Genomic DNA, 23,760 nt, shown 5'->3' with positions numbered 1-23,760 from the left:
TTAACTCCATCTGCATCATGAACTCCCCCTTGCCATGTACCCTAACACATTCACAGGTCTAGGGGTTAGGACATCTCTGTGGGGGGGGGGGTGTTACTCTGCTCACAGAAGGTCATGGGCTGTTACCTGTTCCATGGATCCAGCCCAGCCCTGCCCGAATGCTAGGGAAATGGGGGCAAGGAGTGGGAAGCTGGGATTCCTGCTTCCTCACGTTCCCAACATGGTAAAGATGCTGGGACACCAACCTGAAGCCCCCCCTCAGAGGCATCCAAAAAAACAATCAGCTCTTTCATCTAAGGGCCAACACACTGCCCAAGGTTCACCCCATCAGAGGTCAGGGTGAAGGTACATGCCCTCCCTGTGTCCTGCCTCCCAGAAACACCCACCACCAGCTCCCTTCAGCCCCAGTCCTACTTCTTTCCCTTCTCCAGGACCCTATTCCTTGGAATCAGGCCCCACTAGACAGTTTCTTCAGTCATGCCTCTGAATGAGGCAAGGCACTTGGCACATACTTCACGATGACCTTCTGTCCGGCTGGTGACTGCTTGGGGACCAGTTGTTCGTTTTACTGGGGAGTGGAGGTAGCAGGACTTTGTAGACACCAAGTAGCACAGGAGGAAGCCTGCGGGGTGGACAGCCGGGACAGCAGCCCCACAGGGAATGGAACTTGTGAAAAGAGCACAGTAGCTTAAATGATATTTTGAGGAAGGGCAAAGCAGCATGCCCTCCCTTTCCTTCCAGAAAACCACCTGTAAAATCCACATGACCCATCATGCTCAAGGCAGGAGGAAGCACAGGGCAAGGCTGGTCTGCAGGGGTCCTGACCTTGCTCGTGCAGGAGGGCATGACGCCGAGGGTGAGGGGGTCAAACTTTTATACTGAGACAGACCACCAGGGGGACACATGTAAGCAAGGGCCATCGTCCACCTGGACCCCGTGTCCACTATACAGGGTGTATGAGAGGGTCCACCGCATATGTGCTACCACGTGGGGGTCAGAGCTGAGAGAGACCCTCCCAGGAGAACCCTGAAGGTAAATAGCCTGGTGGACAGGGGTGGGGCAATCATCCTCTGCTTCAAAGAGGTAATATTAGATCAGAGATGGAAATCTGGGGAGAATTGACACAAGGTAGGACACAGTAGAATGAGAAAGACAGGCAAAGGCAAACCCTTGAGCTTGGCTGGCCTGCAGGTAAGGTGGAAGGGAATTGTGGGAGAGCGGCCAAAAAGCAGGATGAAATCAGGGGGCAGAGGGGCTGGAGCCCAGGCTAAGCTGCAGCGAGACCCCTAAAGGTTTACCCCTGAGCAGCATGGCTGTGCCCTCACAGGGGCTTCCCTGGCAGGGAGCAAGGCTTGCCGTTCCTGCAGCTCTGGGCTCAGGAGTGAGGTCAGGGAGGAAGGGGCTGGGGCTGCCCCTGAAGAGGGAGCTCATCCTGCCACCCTGTTCCCTGCACAGGGCCCTGCTAGCAGCCTTCACTTCATGCTCTTGACCTTTGTGATGGTGTCCCTGCTGGGGTCCTGCTGGGCACTGTGGTGTGGCTGAGCTGGAGTCAGGGGGACCCAGGGGGAGGATAGAGTCAGCCTGAGCAGGAGAGGCCCAGCTCCGGCGCCATCAACACCCCTGCACCCTCTGACCTCTGAGCAGGGAATGGGCAGTGGTTACAGCTCCAAGAGAGATCTGGTCGCTGTTAGGTAGGGACTCCCCTCGTCCTGTCCTCAGGAATGAACTCTGGCTCCTTCCCTGCTCTGCACAGGTCGAGAACCCTGACCGCAACTGTAGCAGCAGAGAAAGGAAAGGATTTGTCCTCTTTCCACCCTCAGTCCTCAGGGGCACCTGTAATCTCACCTGTGTGGATCCTCCTGGTGCCTCTTTTCCTTGTGACCCTGGAGTGGCTCTGCCGAGGATAACGGACTATCACAGCATTCAGGACTCTGGCCAAGGATGGGTTTTAAAATTCCAGACCTACCAGTAACTACAGAGCCAGAATTAAACCAAAAACCTTCCGAGTGTTGCACGTGGTCAGAGACCCTGATGGGCCAGATGTTCCAGCTGTCGCTGCGTCCCTGTCTCCTGGAGGAAGAATCGCCTGAACGTAAGACTGAAGACAGGTTGGACCACCCCGACCCGCATCCCATCTGTTTGCTCCGCACATTTCCTATTAAATCTATGGCTTTCCTGGGCTCTTTTGAGATTATTTCACTGGGACACTCTTTCATTGTTTTATATGTGAGAGTAAGACCCATCCATCCTAGAGGGTCAGAAGTGACTCTAAACCCAGCGCTGGAATTAGAGTGTGTCTGGTAACTGTCTTAAGTTACTCTTTTTCCCTGTGTAAGTCATGAGTGTTTGGTGGGGAGGGGCTTTGAAACAATGTCAATATCCACGTGACCCTGTGGCTACATCAGTGGTCTCCAAGCACAGGGGATTCACCCGGTGGTCACATGAACAGCTCCAATCTGTCCCTCCATTCGTCCCTTAGTCCCCTTGGTCCTTCCAGTGCAGGGCTCCAGGGACAGTCTGGACTTCTCCATCCAGATGGGACAAATGAGGGGCTCAGATCTGTGCCCTTCATGCCTGTGATGCTGTCCGTCCTCCAGCCAGCTCAGACCCACCCTCACCCACTCCTAAGTTTGGCCTAACCTTTGTCCTTTCCAAACACCCCCCACGCCTCCCCACCCCACCCCCAGCTGTGTAACGGGAAGTCCAGGACTCCCAGCTCTTTGGCTTCAACTTCTTCCCTATCACTTGTCAAAAACTAAAAACACAAGCTTTTTTCTTTTTTGTTTCTCAGAGATGTGCCTATTTCCTCTCAACAAAGATTTGGGTTTTGATGGGCATTTTTCGCTTCCAGTTACATTCTTCCTGGACTCTGCTCTTTCTTGTGTCCATATTTTATTTCGAACCAATTTTTTGGAAATATATGTCTCTTTCTCCCCCAAATTCATATGGCAAAGCCCTAATCAGTAAAGATGCCAAGGACCCACCAGTTGAGAAGTCTTTCCAATAGTCTAGAATAATGGTGGAGGAGATTTAGGTGGGCCCTTAACTGGATTTCAACAGATCCAAGAGTGCTAGGATGAAAAGCTTAGCCCAGCATGGTGTCTGTGCCATATTGGTTATGTTGGACATTTGCGTGCTTGTCTTGGAAGAGGAACCAACCTAAAGCGGGCAGACCAACACATAACTGTTCATTAGACAGAACCAACCTTGCACATCCTGGGTGGGCAGAAACAGCACCAGTTATGGGGTCTTGGGATCGAAGACCACGTTTCCAATTCTGGCTCACGTGCCCGGGGGTCTGCAGCACTGGACAAGCGGCTTCTGTCTGGCCTGTTTCCTCGTCTGTGAAGGGAAGTGCTTAAACGACCAAAATGGTGTCTTGAGCCCCATTTGTCCAGAATCAGGAGATGCTCAGAGGAGATGTAAGTGTGTCTGCCCCCCGCAGTGGGTGGCAGGGAGTGTTTCATGTGATTTCTAGAGACAATGATAAATGGCAGGGGCAGGAGCTACTGTGGAATGACTCAGTGGGACCTGCTTTATCGTCACAGTGGGATCTGACATTCCTGAGAAGTGACAAAGGCCCTTTCCCTCGTGCGGGTAAGGAGAAGGACACCAGGCTGTGTCTTTTAGGCTCTCTATTTCTGAGCACCTGCCAGAAGGTGGTGGGCACCACGGGGGGATCCCTGAGCACGCCATTTCTGTATGAGGAGAAGTGAAGGGTGAACTCTAAGTTCTGGTGCGAAGAACCAGTACCTTGTTGCCTATAAGACAGTCTCCTGGAAGGGGCAATCCCCTCCTCCACATGCATGCCAAACCCTCTGTTGGACAATATCCGTTCTTTTTCTTTGAGGTTAGAAGGACTATATACACATATATACTTTAGATGAATAGAATTTCTCCACATCTCTCTGTCTTCTCTCTCTCTCTCTCACACACTCACACACTGGTTACAGATCTTACCTTGGGTAGGGGACCAGGGTCGAAGACAGACCACACCATTTCACTTTACATTCTGTGTACTTTTAAATTTTCCTTTTCTAAAAGTCCTACATGAATATAAAAGTTGGCGAATCTGCTCGGTATTTCACTAGCTCCCTCTTGCCAAGGAGATGGCCTGCGGTACTCGAGGGAAGAGTGCTTCCCTGCGACACTGGTCAGGTTAGCTCGGGCCCACGGTCAGCTCTGGGCTCCTCATCCCACCCCAGGACGTGTCTGCATCCCATGCCTGAGCTCCTCCGTGGTGCGTGTAGAAGCCGGAGCTGGTTACTGAGTTAAGAATACGCCCATCACCACCTGCTGAATGAGGAGACACAAGCCACCCACATGGGTCGGCAGCGAGCTCCCTCAACAGCCAAGCTCCCACGTCGGGGACCTGAAACACCCAGGGTCATTTTAATGGAAGGCACAGTTTCAATACACCCACACAAAGGAAGGAGCGTCACAGAATTTATTGCATACAGATCCAGGGGAGAGGCACCCCATGAGCCTGGGAAGGGCAGCCCTCCACCCCAGACCAGGAGCGAGCAGGAGACTGAGAGCAGGGTGGCAGGTCCTGTTACTTTTAGGGTGGTCAAGACAGAGAGGACTGGTTTTTCATGGGCTCAACTCCAAGTGGTTATTTTGTAATGTGCTCCAGGAAAAGCAAAGCAGGAAATAATGGAGGACTTCAAAGTTTGGGGTCCTTCTCTAAGTTCTGGATTGCGGGTGTGAGCAGGGTTGCCGTACTATAAAACATCTGGGCAGCAACTCATCAAAACAACAGCTGCTTGTTCTCAAAAGTTGTTTTACTCGCCCCACATGGCCATGGAGAATGTGTGCTTTCTCTGATTGATGGACAGCTCGTTCTTCCTCAAGCGTGATCCGGTGGTTAGAACGACAATGGCGCAGCTATTCAAATCAGCATCCAGACACCACGACTTCACGTAGGGCTCCCACCCTGGGCCATAGTGACACTGCGCGGTCACTTGTGGGTGGAAGGAGAAGGAAGGAAATGATGAAGAAAAGAAAAAGCTAATGAATTAGAGAAGAAATATAAAATAGAGAATATCAAAAAACCCAACAATTGGTTTTTAAGCAAAACAGAACCCTAGCAAGATATTTGTGATGAAAGGAGAGGTCCAAATAATCAATACCAGGATGAAAAAAGGCACATCACACAATATCCTGAGCATATTAAAAAGAAGGAAAAGTAATAAGGGGATAGGATAATAAAAGGATATCTAAACAAGTTTATGCCAATAAATTTGAAATATTAGGTGCAATAAACAAATTTCTAGCAAAAATAATGTGATATGCTAAAAGAGGCACAAAAAGAAACAGAAAACCTGAACCATCTTACAACTATTTAAAAGTATCAAATCCATCATTAGAAACCACTCCAAGGGGTGCCTGGCTGGCTCAGTGGGCAGAGCGAGTGACTCTTGATCTCAAGGTTGGGAGTTCAAGCCCCACACTGGGTATAGAGCTTACTGAAAATAAATAAGTGAATGAATGAATGAATGAATGAATGAATGAAACCTCTCCAAAAGAAACTTCCCAGTCCATAGAACTTCAATTGAGATATCCGCTAAATATTTAAGGAAGTAATAATGTCTTCTTACACAAAAAAATTCCAGGACATAGGAAAAGAGGATGCAATCCCAAATCCATTTAATGAGGCTAGCATACTCTTGATGCCAAAGTCTGACAAGGGCACTGCAAAAAAGAATGCTATAAGCAAAAAAATCACTCTTCAATGTAAATGCAAAAGTCTGCAACAAAAAATCAGCATGTTGAATCCAGGGATATAAGCAAGATAATACATCATCACCAAGTTGGATTTATCCCAAGAATGCAAAATTGTTTGAACATGAGAAAATCAGTAGCATAATATGCCACATTAACAGAGTCAAGGAGAAAAATCATGTGATCATCTCACAGATGCAGACAAAAGTCTTTGATAGAATTAAACAGCCCTTTGACTGGGGAGGCCTCTTCGGACCTCAGGAATCAACCACAGCGCCCCCACTGCACTGGACCTCTTCCCTCTGGGACTGGGTATGGAACGGGGTGGAAATAGCCGCTGTGAAGTCCCAGCTCTAAACTCCAGAACGAGTAGGGACACGTGGACACCAGAGGTCCAGGAAAGCACTGGCAGGAATTGGGATCTCTAGGTCAAACGGAAGAAGGTCCCTTTGGCCCACAGACTGAAACTTGGACCATCACCTTGATCTCTATGGACAATAGACACAGGCATTGTGCTGTGCAGAAAAACACGTGCCCAGAAAGGCTGGATCTATCCTGGAGGAGGTACCAGGAGCCATGAGAGCATCTAAAAGAAGCCCTGTCCCTCCCAATCCAAGGGGTCATTTGGGGTCCTAGAAGAACTCAGGACTCAACCCCCTTGTGTGACACTTCACTCTGAGTGACACTTAAGTCATTGGAGAGGAACCTCAGGGACCATCACAGAGCAGGTCCTGAAGAGACACATCCACACACACGTACTTTTACCTGGATTAATGGTCACTTGAACTTCGACCCCAAGGTCAGTTCCACTTCTCTCAATCCCACACCAGTAAGTGTCTGCATCGTTCCACCTGAGCTCCTCCATGGTCACAGTGAACGTGAGTGATTTCTGATCATCCCTGATGGACGTTCGGTCACTCTTCACTTCTTGCTCTGATCCATCAGTTTGAACGAGGATATGGCAGTCTTTCCACTCAGCCCCTCGACACCACCACTTACTGTAGGTCTCCCACCCGGGTTCATAGCGACACTGCACGGTCAGTGAGCCCCGCGCTGGGCCACTCACTGCATCGGACACTGCTACGAGGGCAGATGAGCCTGAAAACACAAACCCATGTGCCTGTCACACCCCACCCCACCCCCGAGGGCAGAGCCACAGCCTCCTACATCACAAATAGCCCCAATAAACCCAAGAGCCTGATGAGTTGAGTAACAGTCAAAGAAGGAATACACCTTCCACAAAACAGACTTTTGTCCTTCAAAACTCCACTGGGTCAAAGCCACCACAGAACTCACCAAAGAGCACAGCTGTACATCTCAGAGAACCAAAAATGTCCACACTAAGCAATGACAGCTTCTGATAATCCACCCTTCCCTGTCATCATGGCCAATGTCATCTGGAGAGCAAATGACCCAAGGGAAGGCATGGCCCCGGTCCACTTCAGCCGATTGTCCTCATGCAAGCTGGGGGCTCTGTGGTTTCAGATCTTTTCATTTTTCTACAGTAGCCAGGAATCTGGATTTCTCTGAAACCTCTCAACTTGAAAACACTAGTAACCAGCATATAAACAGAGCAAAGGAATTTCTGTGTCTTTAGAATCCTATGAATTATCTACAAAACTGTCAAATTCATTAATGAGACAAATTATTCATTACATGAAATTGATTTCCCCTGAATATCGATTCTTCAAGTTCTTTGATGGTCCTTGAATCTGTTCTATTGTTTTGGTTCCTTCTTCCCAGAAAGTCCTATTTCATGGAGTGTGTATCTGCATAAAGTCCTGCATTTAGAAAGTATCCTTTATAATTAAAAATGTTCTTATCTGCTTCAATTACACGTTTTGACCACATGCGCTATGTGATTTGTGTGGATTACACCTGCTGCAGGACATCCTCCTCCTGTTTCTACTCTCCTCCTCCACATTTTTTACTTATTAAACCACTTTTTTTTAAAAGATTTTATTTATTTATTTGACAGAGAGAGAGAGAGCCAGCGAGAGAGGGAACACAAGCAGGGGGAGTGGGAGAGGAAGAAGCAGGCTCACAGCAGAGGAGCCTGATGTGGGGCTCGATCCTATAACGCCGGGATCACGCCCTGAGCCGAAGGCACACGCTTAACGGCTGTGCCACCCAGGCGCCCCTCATTAAACCACTTTTGAAATTAGTTTGTAATTGTTTCTGTTTTTATTTCCTAAGTTATTAACTTCTCATACATATAGTTTTATTCCTCTTCTGGCCTCCAGATTACTACTTGTGCTCTCTTTTCAATTTGCTAAGTTTTTAACTTAACGGTGATAGTTTTCTTCTTTTCAAAATGAATTAAAGAGTGTGAAAGGCAAAGAATTTACCTTCCTTGACTTTACAAATTGAGATAGATAAGGCACATATCATGAATTTCAAGTGTATTCTTCAGTGGTTTTTAGCCTATTCACAAAGCTGTGCCACCATCACCTCTAATTCCAGAACATTTGGTCACTGCAGAAAGAAACGCTGTACCCCTTGTCATTCCCCACTTCCCTCTCCCCTGAAGCCTTGGCAACCACTAATCTACATTCGGACCAAACATTTCTCTATTCTGGACACTGCATATAAACTGAATCCTACAGTCTTAGCCTTTCTGTTGGCTTCGGTCAGTTAGTATAACGTGTTAAGGCTCATGTGTGTGGTGGGATGTGTGGGCCCTTCAGCCCATGGTAGGGACGGGCACGTTTAGCTCTTCCGCTCATCAGCTGATGAATTATGGGTTGTTTCGACATTTTGGCCCAGTGAATGATGTTGCTATGAGCAGTTATGTACTAGTGTCTGTATTGATTCATGGTGAGGGAAGCTGACACTGTGTTCACAGCAGAAGTTCCGGGATGGGCTTTCTCAAGAGCCCATAAGACGCTGCTGTGATTCTGAAAATTCTCTGAGAAACTCCAACCAATTATCTTCAGCCTTCACCAGCAGAGTAAGTGTTCCCAAGAGTGAAGCAGGGAGCCACCTTGAATCTCTCGTCCTCCAATGCACATGTCAGCTGACCCCAGAGCGTAAGGCTGCTCTCCCCCCTTTTCTAAATCTCTGGCAGGTGCTTCCATGGACAAAGTCCAGCCCATACAAGGAAGGTGACTGGAGGAATGGTGATTCCCAGGTTTTGCTCAGTGATGCAGAAGAGGACTTAGAAGGGGTGGTAGTGATGTCAATGTCAATAGATGAGCCTGCACTGTTCTCCCCTTGATTCTGCCCCTATATTGTCAAGGACTGAATGTTTGTGTTTCCCCACAATTCCTGTGTTGAAGTCCTAAGCTCCAATGGGACGGTATGTGAAGCTGGGGCATTAGGACTAGAGGAGATCATGCTGGGGACCTCAGGATGGGATCAGTGCTCTCATAAGAAAAGACACCAGAGAACTTCTCTCTCTTTCTTGTTGTCTGTCTCTGTCTATCTCTGTCTCTCCCTCTGTCTCTCACTCCCTCTGTCTCTCCTTTTCTATGCATAAGGTGCAGGTCACCGTGAGAAGGTGGCTGCCTAAAAACCAGAAAGAGAACTACATCAAAAACTAATGAAGTACTCTATGGTGACTAACATAACATAATAAAAAAAAAAAAAAAGAAAGAAAGAGAGAGAGAGCTTTCATCACCAACTGAATCAGCCTGCACCTTGATTGGACACCCCAGCCTTCAAACTGTGAGAAAAGAAATTTCTATAGTTCAAGCCACTCAGTCTATGGTATTTTGCTCTTATGACTCATATGCACTTGTAACTCTTTCATGAACTTCCATGTTAAGAAAATAATAACATGCAAGTTTTCCCAATAAGTGTTGTGCATGCAAATCTCCCCCATCAGAGTGTTTTCCTTCTACACATATCATGAAGAAGTCAATGGATGAGTAAATGGGCTCATTTTATTTCCCATGATGACCTCCTTCCCAGAGGAGACACTGTCTGCATCCTGCCCCGAGTCCCATGATTCTGGAGGATGAGAACAGAGCCGGGGGGGATCAGATGGTCCTACCTTACTAGCTCCTGTCTTCCCTGAGCTTCAAGAAACAGCTGCCTCCAAAGATTTGACATCCAACCCGGAAACAGATAGCTTCTCAGCTGTGTCTTCCCTCCCTGATGACACCACTCATTGTGTCTTGGTTGTTGGGCTGACCAAACAGGACGATAGTCTGGTTTTTGGCTCGTCCAGAGCAGAGATTCAGGCAGGATGATGTGTGGGGTTCAGCAACTTTCCAGAGAACCTGTCACACCCTGGTTTTGCTGCCTGTCTTCCTCCCTCTACCCTGAGCTCTTCAGAAGAGAGGATCCCGGCTCTAGCTACACGTCAAGACCCATCGTGCAGGTTTGTAAATGATCCAGATGTCTGAACCCCCCCTTGACAGGGTGGGTCTCAGCTGGAGCCTGAGCTTCTGGCAGCTTAAATGTTGCTTAGGAATCAGTGTTTATGTATGTATGTATTTGTGCACATATGCATCCATCCATCCATCCACCCATCCATCCATCATCTGTCTATCCATCCATCTGCCAGGGACAGCAAATAGTGCCCTAAAAATAGACACCGTATTTTTCTTTTCATTCTCCAACACCTAACTTAGAACCTGTCAGGTAAAAAAAAAAACCATTTTTTGTAAATTTTTTAACGACAACAGGTCTGGATGAGTTAAAGGCCCTGCCATTCCCCCCAGGACAGACCCTGTGTGTGTCCCACTAGCCCTGCAGGTGCTCCGTCCTGGAGCCCCCGGCCTGCTCACCTTGGACAACGGGAAGGAACAGAACGAAGAGCAGCCACATGTCCTGCCTGCCTGGGTTGTCTCCCTGGTGCTTGGCTGATGCCCGTTGCCCTCCAGGGACTGAAACTGAGCTCAGAGGCAAAGTGTCTTCTATTTCTCTAAATTGTTCTTTCAGAGTTTCGGTCATCTACTTCCCTAATTTTTTTCTTCAGTTACTTCCTAATTTACTTAATTAGGAGAAAGGCAGTGCCATCCTTTGGGAGCCTATGGCTGACACAATTTGTCTCAATGATTTGGGGAAGCAAAGTGTCCCACTGGCTAGTGTGTCACTTTACCAGGATATGTGAGGAGCTGCGAAGCCAGCAGCCAGCAAACCAGGGCACACAGTGCAACAGGGCCCAGACACCTGACCCTCAGAGTGTGGGTCCAAGGAAGTGATGGAGACACTTTGGATTTGCACGTGGGGAAGAATGCAGTGCTCAGGGCTCACACCCAGCCTTGCTGGGCACACAGCCCCATCCTAAGTCTCCTTCTGGGCCACCCAACAGGGTGCATCGCAGACCACCCCTCCTGCCCTGGGCCCTGGTGCAGCCCTGATCCTGGCCCTCAGGCCCTTCCCTCTTAGACTTCCCCCTGTATTCCTGAGTCCCTCTAAGACAGAAGTGCCATGGGGAGATTTTCAGGAAGAAGAAGTGGCCTTTTCCCATCAGCTTCATTGTGCCCTAGCCACTTCGTCTGCCACCTCTCATTGCATTTCCCCTGACTGTGGACTAGGGCCTCTTCCCAGCCCCAACTGCTCATGCTAAGGCCGTCCTAAGTGTTCTCCCCAGAAGGGTCCCCTCATCCTTCCCATGTCCTCTCCTCCCTCTGTCCCCTTCCCCTTTCTCTAACCTCCCGAGTCAATTTTTCTGAGTCCCTTTTCTTGTCTATTTTCCACGTTGCTGAGGTAGTCCTACCTCTTGGGAGGATTTGGTTTGGTTTTGTGTTTTTACTGTCTCTTCCGAACCTTGGATCAAGTGTTTAGTTTAGAAATTACAGTATGGTGACTAACATAATATAATAAAAAATCATTATTAAAAAAAAAAAAAGAAATTACAGTTTCATTTCCAAAGCTCCTTTTTGCTCTCTGAGTGCTGATATTTTTGAAACTCTCCTCACTCTCTGGTCATGTGTTGGTTTGGTCTGGTCTGGTTTGGTCCTTCTTTTTTATATCCCACCCATGCCTAAAGCGCTGATCATTGTTGGTTCTCGGACTGTAATGGAGAATGAGCCAGAACATAGCTGACTGGGGCTCTGAGTATGTGGGGGCAGCAAGCATGTGAAACAGGGGTGTCCGAGTGTCCCAGATTCTTTGAGCTTCCATCCCTTCTTGAACTACAAGCTATGCTTTCACAGGAGCGGGCAGAGGGGTCTTCTAAATTTCAGAATGAAGAGCCATGAAGGTGGCCTCCAGCATCCTCTCTAGCTGCCTTGGATTCCCCAAATGTTTTACGAAGTTAAAAACCTCCTGGGGGATGGGAGTGTTTGTTTCTTGATCCAGGTGCTGGTTCGTGGGTGTGTTTTATTTGTGCAAACGTATTGAGCTGTGCACTTCTGATGTGTTCACTTTCTGTGTGTATTCGATACTCCAATAAAAAGGTCTTAAATATTATGGTGAATCTCTCCAAACCATTACGCCTGTGTTTCCTTAATCCTTTAAATGGCTTCCTAACCAGGGCCCCTCAGTGTTTCAGTCCCTTAATCAGCCGACTCTTCATTTAGGCTCAGGTCATGATCTCACGGTCCTGGGATGAAGCAGGAGTCCAGCTCTGACCTCAGTCCAGAGTCTCCTTGAGGATTCTCTCTCCCTTTCCCTCTGCCCCTCGCCCAGCTCGCTCTCTCTCTCTCCCTCTCTCTTTAAATTAAATAACTAAATCTTTTTTTAAAAGCTGCATTATGGTCCTTTGCGTGTCTGTAGCATATTAACTACTCCTGTTTCGTTGGCCGTTGACTCTCTTGTTTTTGCTCTTGCACGTCTATGCTGTGGGTTCCCAAATCAAGTGAAATATTGTCCTCGCGCTCCACAGACCTCTTCCCTGACTCCAGGTAAGGACGCAGACAGAATTCCTTCAGCAACTATCGGAGCATTCTGCAAAATGAACCCTAGCAGGAGACTGGGGAAGGAAACCAGACCAAGCATAGAAACAATGCCGCTGAGAGTTTTCTGCTTATGTTTCCTTCTCTGTCCTCCTGCCTGATCATGAACCCTGCGGCTCACAGCCTGAAAGTGCACACTCAGCAGGGACCCTAAGAGCTCAGGATGAGCAGAGAAAAGAAACCCTAGGGTGGGGGGGGGGGTCATTCCAGCAGTTTTCTTGGTGTTTGTGTTTTCTTAACCTCCCACCAGGGCCCTTCCAGCCTCAGGCCAGAAGCTGCAATTCCACCTGCAGCCGCTGGGGGACAAAAGCCGAACTCAGAAGGAAGAGCTTCCCTGCTGCCCAGAAGAGTTAGGGTCCCAGAACCTGGGGGGGAACTACCACTGCCTCTTCTCTCTCTTTGTCCTCCCTCTGCTTGGCCCTGGAAGTAAACCCAGTCACAGAAAGTACACAACAGACTGGGGAGAGAAAAGCCTCAGCTTGCCAAGCTTCCCAGCCAAAGGACCAGGAAGGCAGGAGATGGAGGCTCTGAAAGCTGGGAATGGTGTTGGGGGATGGAGAAGAGGAAGCCCCTGAAGAAACGGACCCGAGACCTCCCAGGATCCCGCCCCTGCTGTGCGTACCTGATCCGTCCCTGGAGAGAGCACCCACTTTGAGAGCTTGGGGAAGATCGTCCCAGACGCAGACTGGCCACTGGAGGGCGCACGTGCGGCACATCCGAGGAGCACCTGCAAGGAAGGCTCCAGAAAGCTGAGGCAGCGCACGTGGGAGCCACAGTCCACAGAAGCCACATCAGCACTTGAGGTCCTAACCTCACCAGCTGGACTGCCTGCCATTTAAGAAACAGAAGTCATAGCTAAAGACTATTCTGGGGAGGGGGGGGATAGCATTGCTTTTTGTATGTGTGCTGGTGGTTCCCTGAAACGATGTGTGCGTTAAACACAGAACTGAACACAGCACAAAATTGTACCACATGTAAAATTTGAGAAGTACTAAAAACAAGAGGAAAAATGTTTCAAACTGTGAAATCTAAGTGGGTGCGGTTTATTTTATCAAATTACACCTCAGTAAAACTTGAGAAAGACAGGGTGAGAGGGAAAAGTTTGAGGGGAGACCAGAGATCCTGCCCCCCACCCCGTCATAAATTCTTTGTCTGAGGCAGAAACCCCAGGGTTCACTGAGACCCCTAATCTGATGTCTTGCTGTGATATTATCTCACAATGTTGTGTGTCACAAAAATAACCAGATTTCCTTGTCGGCCGCACTGGAAGAAACTCTAAGCAGACCTCCAACCTTGGCCATTTCTACGTTTTCCTCATTTACAGACGGTTACACTTGCACAGATTCCTCAATAATGTACAAATGTTCTTCCTTTGCCATGAGATTCATGGGGGAAAAACTCTGAGTACAAGTTTCTGATAACCTTAAGACCATAAATCTGAACGAACTGACAATTTCTGGAAGTCGTGCAAGGCTACGTTCAAGCAGGATCAAAATTAACAGTGTGACTCTGACCAACTTGAGAATAATTAATTAGACTCTTTATGACTTTTGTTTGAAACTTTGCTACTTTTTTTAATGCTTTGTTTTTGCAGATTTAGGGAAACTTTCTCTCTTAAGCTAGCTGCCCTACAGCACTTTGATAAAATACACCCTTTGTGAAAAATGGAAACATTTCTCTTCGCTCCTACTTGAACCCTCCAGAATTCAGAAACTCAATGAGTGTTCTTCTATTTCATGACAATGTATTTATTTGTTCACATCGGTAAGAATCTGTTCTCTTTATGACTGGACACACTTGGAAACACTGGTTATGGGTACCAGATTTAGGACTGGAATGTCCAATTTGGGGGAGACATGTGTGGGCTCAGGAGTGACCTGACAGCTGTATGGAACTCAGGTTGGCCTTATGGAGCCAATAAAGCCGCTTGCAAATACCGGACGGCTACCATGCTTACAGAGCGCCCAGCGGTCTTACCAGGTGAATAAAGATCAAATCCTGGCAGGTGCAGGACACTCAGGATATTGGGGGGACTTAGAGAGGAGAGGAAATCACCCAAATCTGTGTGTAGAGCCGGCAATGTCTGATGGCAAGGATCTGGCTTGGTTTCCGGCCACGAGAGGCTGTTAAAGTTCATTCGGAGATTCCTCATGAAAACTTCTGCCGAGCACGTTTTAAAGAGTCAACCACCATTCTCGCTGCTCTTATGTAAATCATCAGGCCATGCTTTTTTGGAAACTCAGCTTATTTTGCAAACACATTAGTGTTGACGTGGTTATCTTTGGCAATAATGAGGGTGAATAGAGAGAGAAAGCGTGTTTCAATAACACATCTTTGTACATAATAGATTTTAACACTAATCATTATAAACGGGACTAGGTCCTTCTAGTGTCTTCCACCGCCCGACTACGAGTCTCCACGCTAAGATTTTGAGTTTTCTCCCACCTTCCCGACTTGGAATCATTAAGAATGAAAACTGCCCTTTTTCCTGAACTCGACGTACACTTCAGAGAAATCAGCACAATAGCTCACACACAGACCAGCTTCGTGCCAGTTGCTCAGTGGGCCTCTCAGATCACCAGAGACGTTTCATCTAGAGACCCGGAGGTTCTGTCTCATTGCCACAACCTGCCCTCCCTCTCCCTGAAGCCGCTTCAGGTTGACATCTACAAGTCTGCTCCCCTGGCTGCCCTCAGAACTCGGGAACTGGCTTAACATTTGATCCAGTCATTAACCATCGTTTTCCTTTCGATTCCATATTAATGCCTCTTATTTAATACCCGATGACCTACTCCATTAGCCTCACGTTGTGAATACACCCGGATCACCGCTTCTGAAATGAGTTTGCCACCACCCACCTACTGTCAGGAATAATTGGATGAAACCAGTTCAATGGGAAGAAACATGCTACCAGCACAACTTCTATTGTGAGAAACTTCAGAGGACTTTAAATTTAAGTTTTCTCTGACTAACCCAACTACATGGCAGAGCAAACATTTGTCTGCGAAACAATTGCTCATTTTCATCTTCCTTGAATTGAGTTCCTTGTCTTTGAAGTTTCAAACCCCTACCCCCTTCTCTTAATTCAGGATGATAGTTGTACCCCATTATGCCAACTGTCATGTCCGTGTGCATTCCCTACACATATGCTATTAAATTTCATTTTTTCCTGTCAATCTGTCTCATGTCAATTTGCTTCTCAGTCCAGCTCGAAGGAACTTGAAGGGGACAGGAACTCTTGCTCCCTTCACTCCCCGGGGCTGGCCCAGCCCATCTTCTTCTCCTCCTGCTGGCAAAGCCCTTGGCCTCTCCACCTCCCTTCCCTCCATCTTGGCAAGGCCTTCTGAGGGTGGCAGGTGTCAGGAAGAAGACCCCATGAGCTTTGTTTTAAGAAGTCTAGTCTGGTGGGGGCAGGTGGAGAGGGAGCCCTGGGCCCACGGACCAGGTGTCGGTACAGATTGACTTTAGGCGTGAAGATGACAAGAAATTGCATTTTGAGCACATCGGAGTTGCTAACATGGTAAACAGCTCTACAAAGACGCCAGTAGCCAATAGAAGCCCAGAACTGGGCTGGGGCTGGGGGTGGCAGGAAGAGGCAGGAAGTCAGAGACTGGAGGTGGTGCTAGAGAGTGGGGCAGGGACGCTCCCAGGAGAGAAGGTCATCAGGGTCAGACTCCAGGGGATACTGAGAGGAGGGGCCAGAGCAAGGAGAGGGGAGACCTCATCACATCAGCCATACGCTCCCAAAAGATGGCACTGCTGTTCTCCTAATTAAGGAAATTAGGAAGTAACTGAAGAAAAAAAATTAAGGGAAGTAGATGAGAGAAACTACAAAAGATTAATTTGGAGAAATAGAAGGCAGGTTGCTTCTGAGCTCAGTTCCAGTCCCTGGAGGGCAACGGACATCAGCCGAGCACCAGGGAGACAACCCAGGCAGGCGAGACATGTGGCTGCTCCCGGTTCTGCTCCTTCTGGTCGTCCAAGGTGAGTGGGGCGAGGGCTTCAAGACGGAGCACCCGCAGAGCTGGGGCGGGACTCAGACAGGGTCTCTCCCAGGGGAAATCGCAGGGCCTTTCATTCACCCAGACACTTACTAATTTAAAAAATTTTTTTTAAGTTTTGTTACCCGATAGGCACTAAGTTAGTGATAGAGAAAGAAAAGAAAAATAAATCATGTAAATGGTGCCCATTTTCTAGAGCACTGTTTGTCAACCCTAGCAGAGAGATGGAGAGACAGATGGTGGGTCAATGGCTGCATGGATGTGTGCATGCAGGGCTGCACGAGTGCATGGCTGGATCAACCATCAGAGGGATGCATGGATGGACGGATTGATACATGGGTGAGAGTTAGATACATAGACAGATAGGTAAGCACATACATGCACAAACATATATTCACATAAATGCACGAATTCCTGAGGAACATGGAAGGAGCCCAGAAGCTCAGGCTCCAGCTGAGACCCACCCCGTCAAGGTGGGGTTCAGACATCTGGATCATTTACAAACCTGCACGACGGGTCTCGACGTGTAGCTAGAGCCGGGATCCTCTCTCTGAAGAGCTCAGAGCAGAGGGAGGAAGACAGGCAGCAAAAGCAGTGTGTGACAGGCTCTCTGAAGAGTTGCTCAAAGCCACACATCAGGCTGCCAAAATCTCTGCTCCAGGTGACCAAAGACCAGACCATCCTCCGATGTCATAAGAGCAGCAAAGGAATCAGGGACAAAGTACTCTGGTGTCACCTGGAGAAACCGAGTGGCTACAAACAGGAGATATCATAGAAGAGACACTGTTTGAGCCAGACCTTGAAGGATGAATACAAAGGTTTGATTCCTTCAGGCAAAGAAGAGAGAACGTTCCAGGCAGAGGGAACAGCTTGTGCGACTATAAGGAATCACAGAAGAGCAAGGTGTGTAGGTAACGAAATAAGCCGTGACTTGCGTGAGTGAGTGTGTGTGAGAGTGTGTTCAGTTCCACGTGTGGATTCAGACGGCGAGGCATTTTAGGTGTCAGGGGGTGGGTGGGGAGCGGCCCCTGCACCTCCCCGGGTCTGGGATCCAGAAATATACCTGGGGCTGCCGTGTGGGCTCTGCGCTGCTGGGGAGAGGTGTTGGCAGAGGTCAAAGGAGGGGTCAGTGGTCAGTATGGAGCAAGCGAGCACAGGATCCTGTATTGGGGAATTAGGACCACCAGGGGGGACATCCAAGAGAGGGCACAGCCAAAGCAACACTGCAGGGGATGAAGGGACACGCGGGATGTGGCGATTCGACAGAGGGCAGAGGCTGCTGGCTGGTCTTCAGGGCAGTGCCAGATGCCCCAGCAGCACCCGGAAAGCCCTGTGCTCAAGGAGGACGAGATGAATGTCGGGTTTCTGTCTTCTAGGCCACTTCTCCATCTGCCAGGAGAGAACGGTGAGAGGAACAGAGGGGGGCAACCTGACGGTAAACTGTGGGTATGGCCGAGGATGGGAATCCTACAAGAAGTGGTGGTGCCGCGGTGATGACTGGGATTCTTGCAGAATCTTTGTTAAAACCACCGGGTCAGAGAAACTGGTGAAGAAGGGCAGAGCGTCGATCCAGGACAATCACAGCCAACACAAATTCACCATGACCTTGGAGCATCTCCGGTATGACGACGCAGACACATACTGGTGTGGAATAGAGAAAATAGGAAATGACATCGGGTTCAAATTTTACGTGGCTGTCCACCCAGGTAGGCACTACTCCTTCCTGTACCCGGGGGCCCGGGTACCACCCGCAGAAGAGTCAGGACTGTTCCTCTGTCTTTCCCGATGGTTGGAGAATCTCCAAACATGCCTGATACGACACGTGTGTGTGCTTGTGTGTGTTTGTGTGAACATGTTTGGGGGGGCACCAAGAATCAGCGAAAGACTGGAAGAAAGAGTGAGCCTCACATCTCTGCATGTCTCCATCAGCTCCCCCAGAGGGAGCAGAGAAGCAGAGACTCGACCAGGATAGGCTTGTCCAGGGAAGGCAGCTCCTCTATTCCCGGTTACATCACCCCCGTGCAGCCCCAGGCTGTGTGGGGCTTGTCAGGTGTGTGGAGAGGAGTAGGAGCTAGAAAGCCTTAACCCTTATGGTCTCAACCACAGGACAAGAGACCGTCTCCCTGCCCCCTCCTTCTTCCCCTCCCTCCTCTGGCAACATAAGCACAAAGGAGCAGGGGAGGGACTCTGAACCCATTTCTGGGAGAAGGAAAGGCAGACTCCACCAGAGTGCAGGGAACCCCTCTCCCTGCCTCTGAGCCTTGGAGGGGACTCTGGGCTCCACTGCAGCTGCCCCAGAGGCACTAGGGCCTCCCTGGAGACAGGCCTGGAAAGGGGGTCAGGTGTAGTCCCTGCCCCACAGTCTACCTCTGGACCCTTCAGTCTTCTCTCCAACATACAGACATACAGACACAGAGACACACAAACACTAGGGAAGTAATATCTTTACTACTCATTAGCCCATTTAATAAGCAGGGAAAGGGGGCGCCTGGGTGGCTCAGTCATTAAGCATCTGCCCATGGCTCAGGGCGTGATCCTGGAGTCCTGGGATCGAACCTGCATCAGACTCCTCCACTGGGAGCCTGCTTCTTCCTCTCCCACTCCCCCTGCTTGTGTTCCCTCTCTCCCTGGCTGTCTCTCTCTCTCTCTCTGTCAAATAAATAAATAAAATCTTTTTTAAAAATAAATAAAAAAATAAACAGAGAAAGGCTCTTCACACTCAGCATATGCAAATCTGCTGTGCGAATGTGTGCAGTGGACAGGTATGCTGGTGTAGAATGTTCCAGAGATCAACTGAGAAAGACAACAGGGTGGGTGGATGTGTGCAAGAGTGCAGGAGGAACTGGGGCCAGAGATCTGGAGTGTGGACCCGCCAACCAGACAAGGCTTCGCTGGCAGGCCTGGTGCAGTAAGGAAGGCCCCGGGGAGGCAGGAAGGCCCCGAGGGGACAGCAAGGGCTGCGGGCTCTGGGCGACTTCAGGACACGGGGGACCCTGGCCCAGCCAGCCCGTGGGTCATAGCGCGTCAGGGCAGGTGGCACGCAGCCTGCTTCGGGCAAGGCTGAGACTCAGAGAAGAGCTGGCCTGGCTGATGGAAAGCTCCGGGGGTGGGGACGTGGCTCTGACATGCTCAGCTGTGCCACACAGGACACTGAGACTGAGCTGAACGTAGTTGCTCCCAAGCCCCCACCCCACGTGCCTCCCAGACGGGGAACTGGTGTTTCTCTGCAAATGAAGTAACCGCATGTTTGGGATGAGAAACCAGAAAGATGCAAGGGCGGACCAATGAGCCTGAGCGACTGTGCTGAGACAGAAGCTCCTTCAGCCTGGGGGTGGGGAGTGGAGAAGGCCATGGGAGCCCCTGTGTCACTCTCACAGCCCTGCTCTGCTCTGTGTGTTTAGCACCGGATCCAACAGATTTTCCCAAGCCTGTAGCAAGACCCACACCAGCCAGCTGGGATTCCTCGTTGACAAGACCCACACCAACCACTGGGGATTCCTCGTCGGCAAGACCCACACCAACCACTGGGGATTCCTCGCTGGCAAGACCCACACCAACCACTGGGGATTCCTCGCTGGCAAGACCCACACCAACCACTGGGGATTCCTCGTCGGCAAGACCCACACCAACCACTTGGGATTCCTCGTCGGCAAGACCCACACCAACCACTGGGGATTCCTCGTCGGCAAGACCCACACCAACCACTGGGGATTCCTCGTCGGCAAGACCCACACCAACCACTGGGGATTCCTCGTCGGCAAGACCCACACCAACCACTGGGGATTCCTCGTCGGCAAGACCCACACCAACCACGTGGGATTCCTCGCTGGCAAGACCCACACCAACCACTGGGGATTCCTCGGTGGCAAGACCCACACCAACCACTGGGGATTCCTTGTTGGCAAGACCCACACCAACCACTGGGGATTCCTCGTTGGCAAGACCCACACCAACCACTTGGGATTCCTCATTTCCACTTACCCAGGGCATCAACGGCAGCCCACCTGTGGCTCTGATCAACCCCAACGGCAGGTGAGCAAAGCTGGACCCCAGCAGACTTTCCCGCTGCTGCCCTGTGACCACTCCCCTCAGGACACTCAGTCAGGGACCCCCCTTGGCCCCTCTGAGGTCTCCTGTGCAGGAGAGCATCAGCAAGGTCTGCCCTGGGGCCCCTCCTTTATACCTCTGAGCACTTCAAGAGCTCCCCACTCCCCACTCCCCACGAGGGGCCTAACACGGGCTTCAGCTGGGCTGCAGGACAGAAGGTTCTGGTCTCCTGCTCACCTGCCTCCCGACCCACAAGAAGCCAAAAGAGGTGTCAGTGGTTTCAGCCTCGAGTTTGCCAGAAGGGAAGTGCTCTGTATTTCCTTTCCTGTGGCCTCTGGAACGAATCAGCCACAAACTGGCATAAGACAACACAATTTCATGATCTTGTGGTTGGAAGTTCAGAGGTCTGAAATGAGTCTCCCTGAGCTAAAGTCAAGGTGCCGACAGGGCTGGTTCCTTCTGGAGGCTCTAAGGGAGACGTCCTTCCTTGTCTTTTCCAGCTTCTAGAAACCCTGCACCCCCTGGCTCATGGCCCCTTCCATCCTCACAGCCAGCAGTGGTGGCTGAGTCCTCCTCACACCACATTACTGGGACACTGGCTCTCCCTGTCCTTTCACTTGTAAACACACTGGTGATGACGTAAGGTCCACCCAGGTAACCCAGGATAATCTCCCCATCTCAAGGTCAGCTGGTTGGCGGTATTAACTCCATCTGCATCATGAACTCCCCCTTGCCATGTACCCTAAACATTCACAGGTCTAGGGGTTAGGACATCTCTGTGGGGGGGGGGGTGTTACTCTGCTCACAGAAGGTCACGGGCTGTTACCTGTTCCATGGATCCAGCCCAGCCCTGCCCGAATGCTAGGGAAATGGGGGCAAGGAGTGGGAAGCTGGGATTCCTGCTTCCTCACGTTCCCAACATGGTAAAGATGCTGGGACACCAACCTGAAGCCCCCCCTCAGAGGCATCCAAAAAAACAATCAGTTAGCTCTTTCATCGAAGGGCCAACACACTGCCCAAGGTTCACCCCATCAGAGGTCAGGGTGAAGGCACATGCCCTCCCTGTGTCCTGCCTCCCAAAAACACCCACCACCAGCTCCCTTCAGCCCCAGTCCTACTTCTTTCTCTTCTCCAGGACCCTATTCCTTGGACCCTGGCCTTGCTAAGCAGTTTTTTCAGTCATGCTTCTGAATAAGGCAAGGCACTTGGTCAACAATGAGTTTCTGTGCTGCTGGTGACTATTTGGGGACCAGTTGTCCTGTGAATGGGGAGTGAAAAATGCAGGATTTTTAGGAGATCAAGGGGCAAGGGAAGAAGCCTGTGGGGTGGAAAGACAGGCAGCAGCCCCACAGGGAGTAGAACTGGTGAAATGAGCCCATTGGTTTAAAGGATATTTTGAGGAAGGGCAAAGTCACATGACCCCTCTCTCCAGAAAACCACCTGTGAAATCCACATGACCCATCATGCTCAAGGCAGGAGGAAGCACAGAGCAAGGCTGGCCTGCAGGGGTCCTGGCGTTGCTTGTGGAGGAGGGCATGAAGTCAAGGTTGAGGGGTCCAGAATTTTGGATACTGTGAAGGACCACCAGGGGGACATATGTGAGCAAGATCCATCATCCATCTACACTCCGAGTCCCTTATACAGGGTGTACGAGAGGGTACACCTCATTGCCACGTGGGGGTCAGAGCTGGGAGAGACCCTCCCAGGAGAATTCTGAAGGTAAACAGCCAGGTGGACAGGGGTGGGGCAACCTTCCTCTGCTTCAAAGAGGTAATATTAGATCAGAGATGGAAATTGGGGCAGAATTGACACAAGGTAGGACACAAGCAGAATGAAAACACAGCAAAAGCATACCCTTGAGCTTCACTGGCCTGCAGGTGAGGTGGAAGGGAATTGTGGGAGAGCAGCCAAAAAGCAGGGTGAAATCAGGGGACCGAGGGGCTGGAGCCCAGGCTAAGCTGCAGCGAGACCCCTAAAGGTTTAGCCCTGAGCAGCATGGCTGTGCCCTCACAGGGGCTTCCCTGGCAGGGAGCAAGGCTTGCCGTTCCTGCAGCTCTGGGCTCAGAAGTGAGGTCAGGGAGGAAGGGGCTGGGGCTGCCCATGAAGAGGGAGCTCAGTCCTGCCACCCTGTTCTCTGCACAGGGCCTGCTAGCAGCCTTCACTTCGTGCTCTTGACCTTTGTGCAGGTGTCCCTGCTGGGGTCCTGTGTGCACTGTGGTGTGGCTGAGCTGGAGTCGGGGGACCCAGGGGGAGGATAGAGTCAGCCTGAGCAGGAGAGGCGCCATCAACACCACTGCACCCTCTGACCTCTGAGCAGGGAATGGGCAGTGGTTACAGCTCCAAGAGAGATCTGGTCGCTGTTAGGTAGGGACTCCCCTCGTCCTGTCCTCAGGAATGAACCCTGGCTCCTTCTCTGCTCTGCACAGGTCAGGAGTCCTGGCCTCCACGGTAGCAGCCAAGAAGCCTCCTGTGTGGATCCTCCTGGTGCCTCTTTTCCTTGTGACCCTGGAGTGGCTCTGCCGAGGATAACGGACTATCACAGCGTTCAGGACTCTGGCCAAGGATGGGTTTTAAAATTCCAGACCTACCAGTAACTATAGAACCAGAATTAAACCAAAAAGCTTCCGAGTGTTGCACGTGGTCAGAGACCCTGATGGGCCAGATGTTCCAGCTGTTGCTGCGTCCCTGTCTCCTGGAGGAAGAATCGCCTGAACGTAAGACTGAAGACAAGGTTGGACCACCCCGACCCACATCCCATCTGTTTGCTCCGCACGTTTCCTATTAAATCTATGGCTTTCCTGGGCTCTTTTGAGATTATTTCACTGGGACACTCTTTCATTGTTTTATATGTGAGAGTAAGGCCCGTCCATCCTAGAGGGTCAGAAGTGACTCTAAATCCAGCGCTGGAATTAGAGTGTGTCTGGCACCTGCCTGAAGTTACTCTTTTTCCCTGTGTAAGTCATGAGTGTTTGGTGGGGAGGGGCTTTGAAACAATGTCAATATCCACGTGACCCTGTGGCTACATCAGTGGTCTCCAAGCACAGGGGACTCAACTGGTGGTCACAAGAACAGTTCATTTCTGTCCCTCCACTTGTCCCTTAGCCCACCTGGTCCTTCCGGTGCAGGGCTCCAGGGACAGT

General features: G+C 50.2%; 2 protein-coding genes across 2 annotated transcripts; one reads left to right on the top strand and one right to left on the bottom strand.

Moving 5' to 3' along the window:
* Positions 1-4,433: 4,433 nt before the first annotated feature.
* LOC123803084 (CMRF35-like molecule 1) lies at positions 4,434-10,587 on the bottom strand. The gene is made up of 3 exons (XM_045814281.2): positions 10,458-10,587; positions 6,490-6,822; positions 4,434-4,963 (listed from the first exon to the last, which is right to left on the bottom strand). The coding sequence occupies exons 1-3, from the start codon at positions 10,495-10,497 to the stop codon at positions 4,785-4,787; spliced, it is 552 nt and encodes a 183-aa protein (XP_045670237.2). The 5' UTR covers positions 10,498-10,587; the 3' UTR covers positions 4,434-4,784.
* A 5,083-nt stretch (positions 10,588-15,670) lies between these two features.
* On the top strand, positions 15,671-23,422 carry LOC123803182 (uncharacterized). Its single transcript, XM_045814455.2, has 4 exons — positions 15,671-16,556; positions 17,950-18,279; positions 19,975-20,605; positions 23,047-23,422. The coding sequence occupies exons 1-4, from the start codon at positions 16,517-16,519 to the stop codon at positions 23,147-23,149; spliced, it is 1,104 nt and encodes a 367-aa protein (XP_045670411.2). The 5' UTR covers positions 15,671-16,516; the 3' UTR covers positions 23,150-23,422.
* Positions 23,423-23,760: the final 338 nt, after the last annotated feature.

The sequence above is a fragment of the Ursus americanus genome, chromosome 23, assembly GCF_024610735.1.
Source record: "Ursus americanus isolate L20-20 chromosome 23, mUrsAme1.1.p, whole genome shotgun sequence".
Classification (NCBI taxonomy): domain Eukaryota; kingdom Metazoa; phylum Chordata; class Mammalia; order Carnivora; family Ursidae; genus Ursus; species Ursus americanus.
This window is presented reverse-complemented; position numbering and strand designations above follow the sequence as displayed.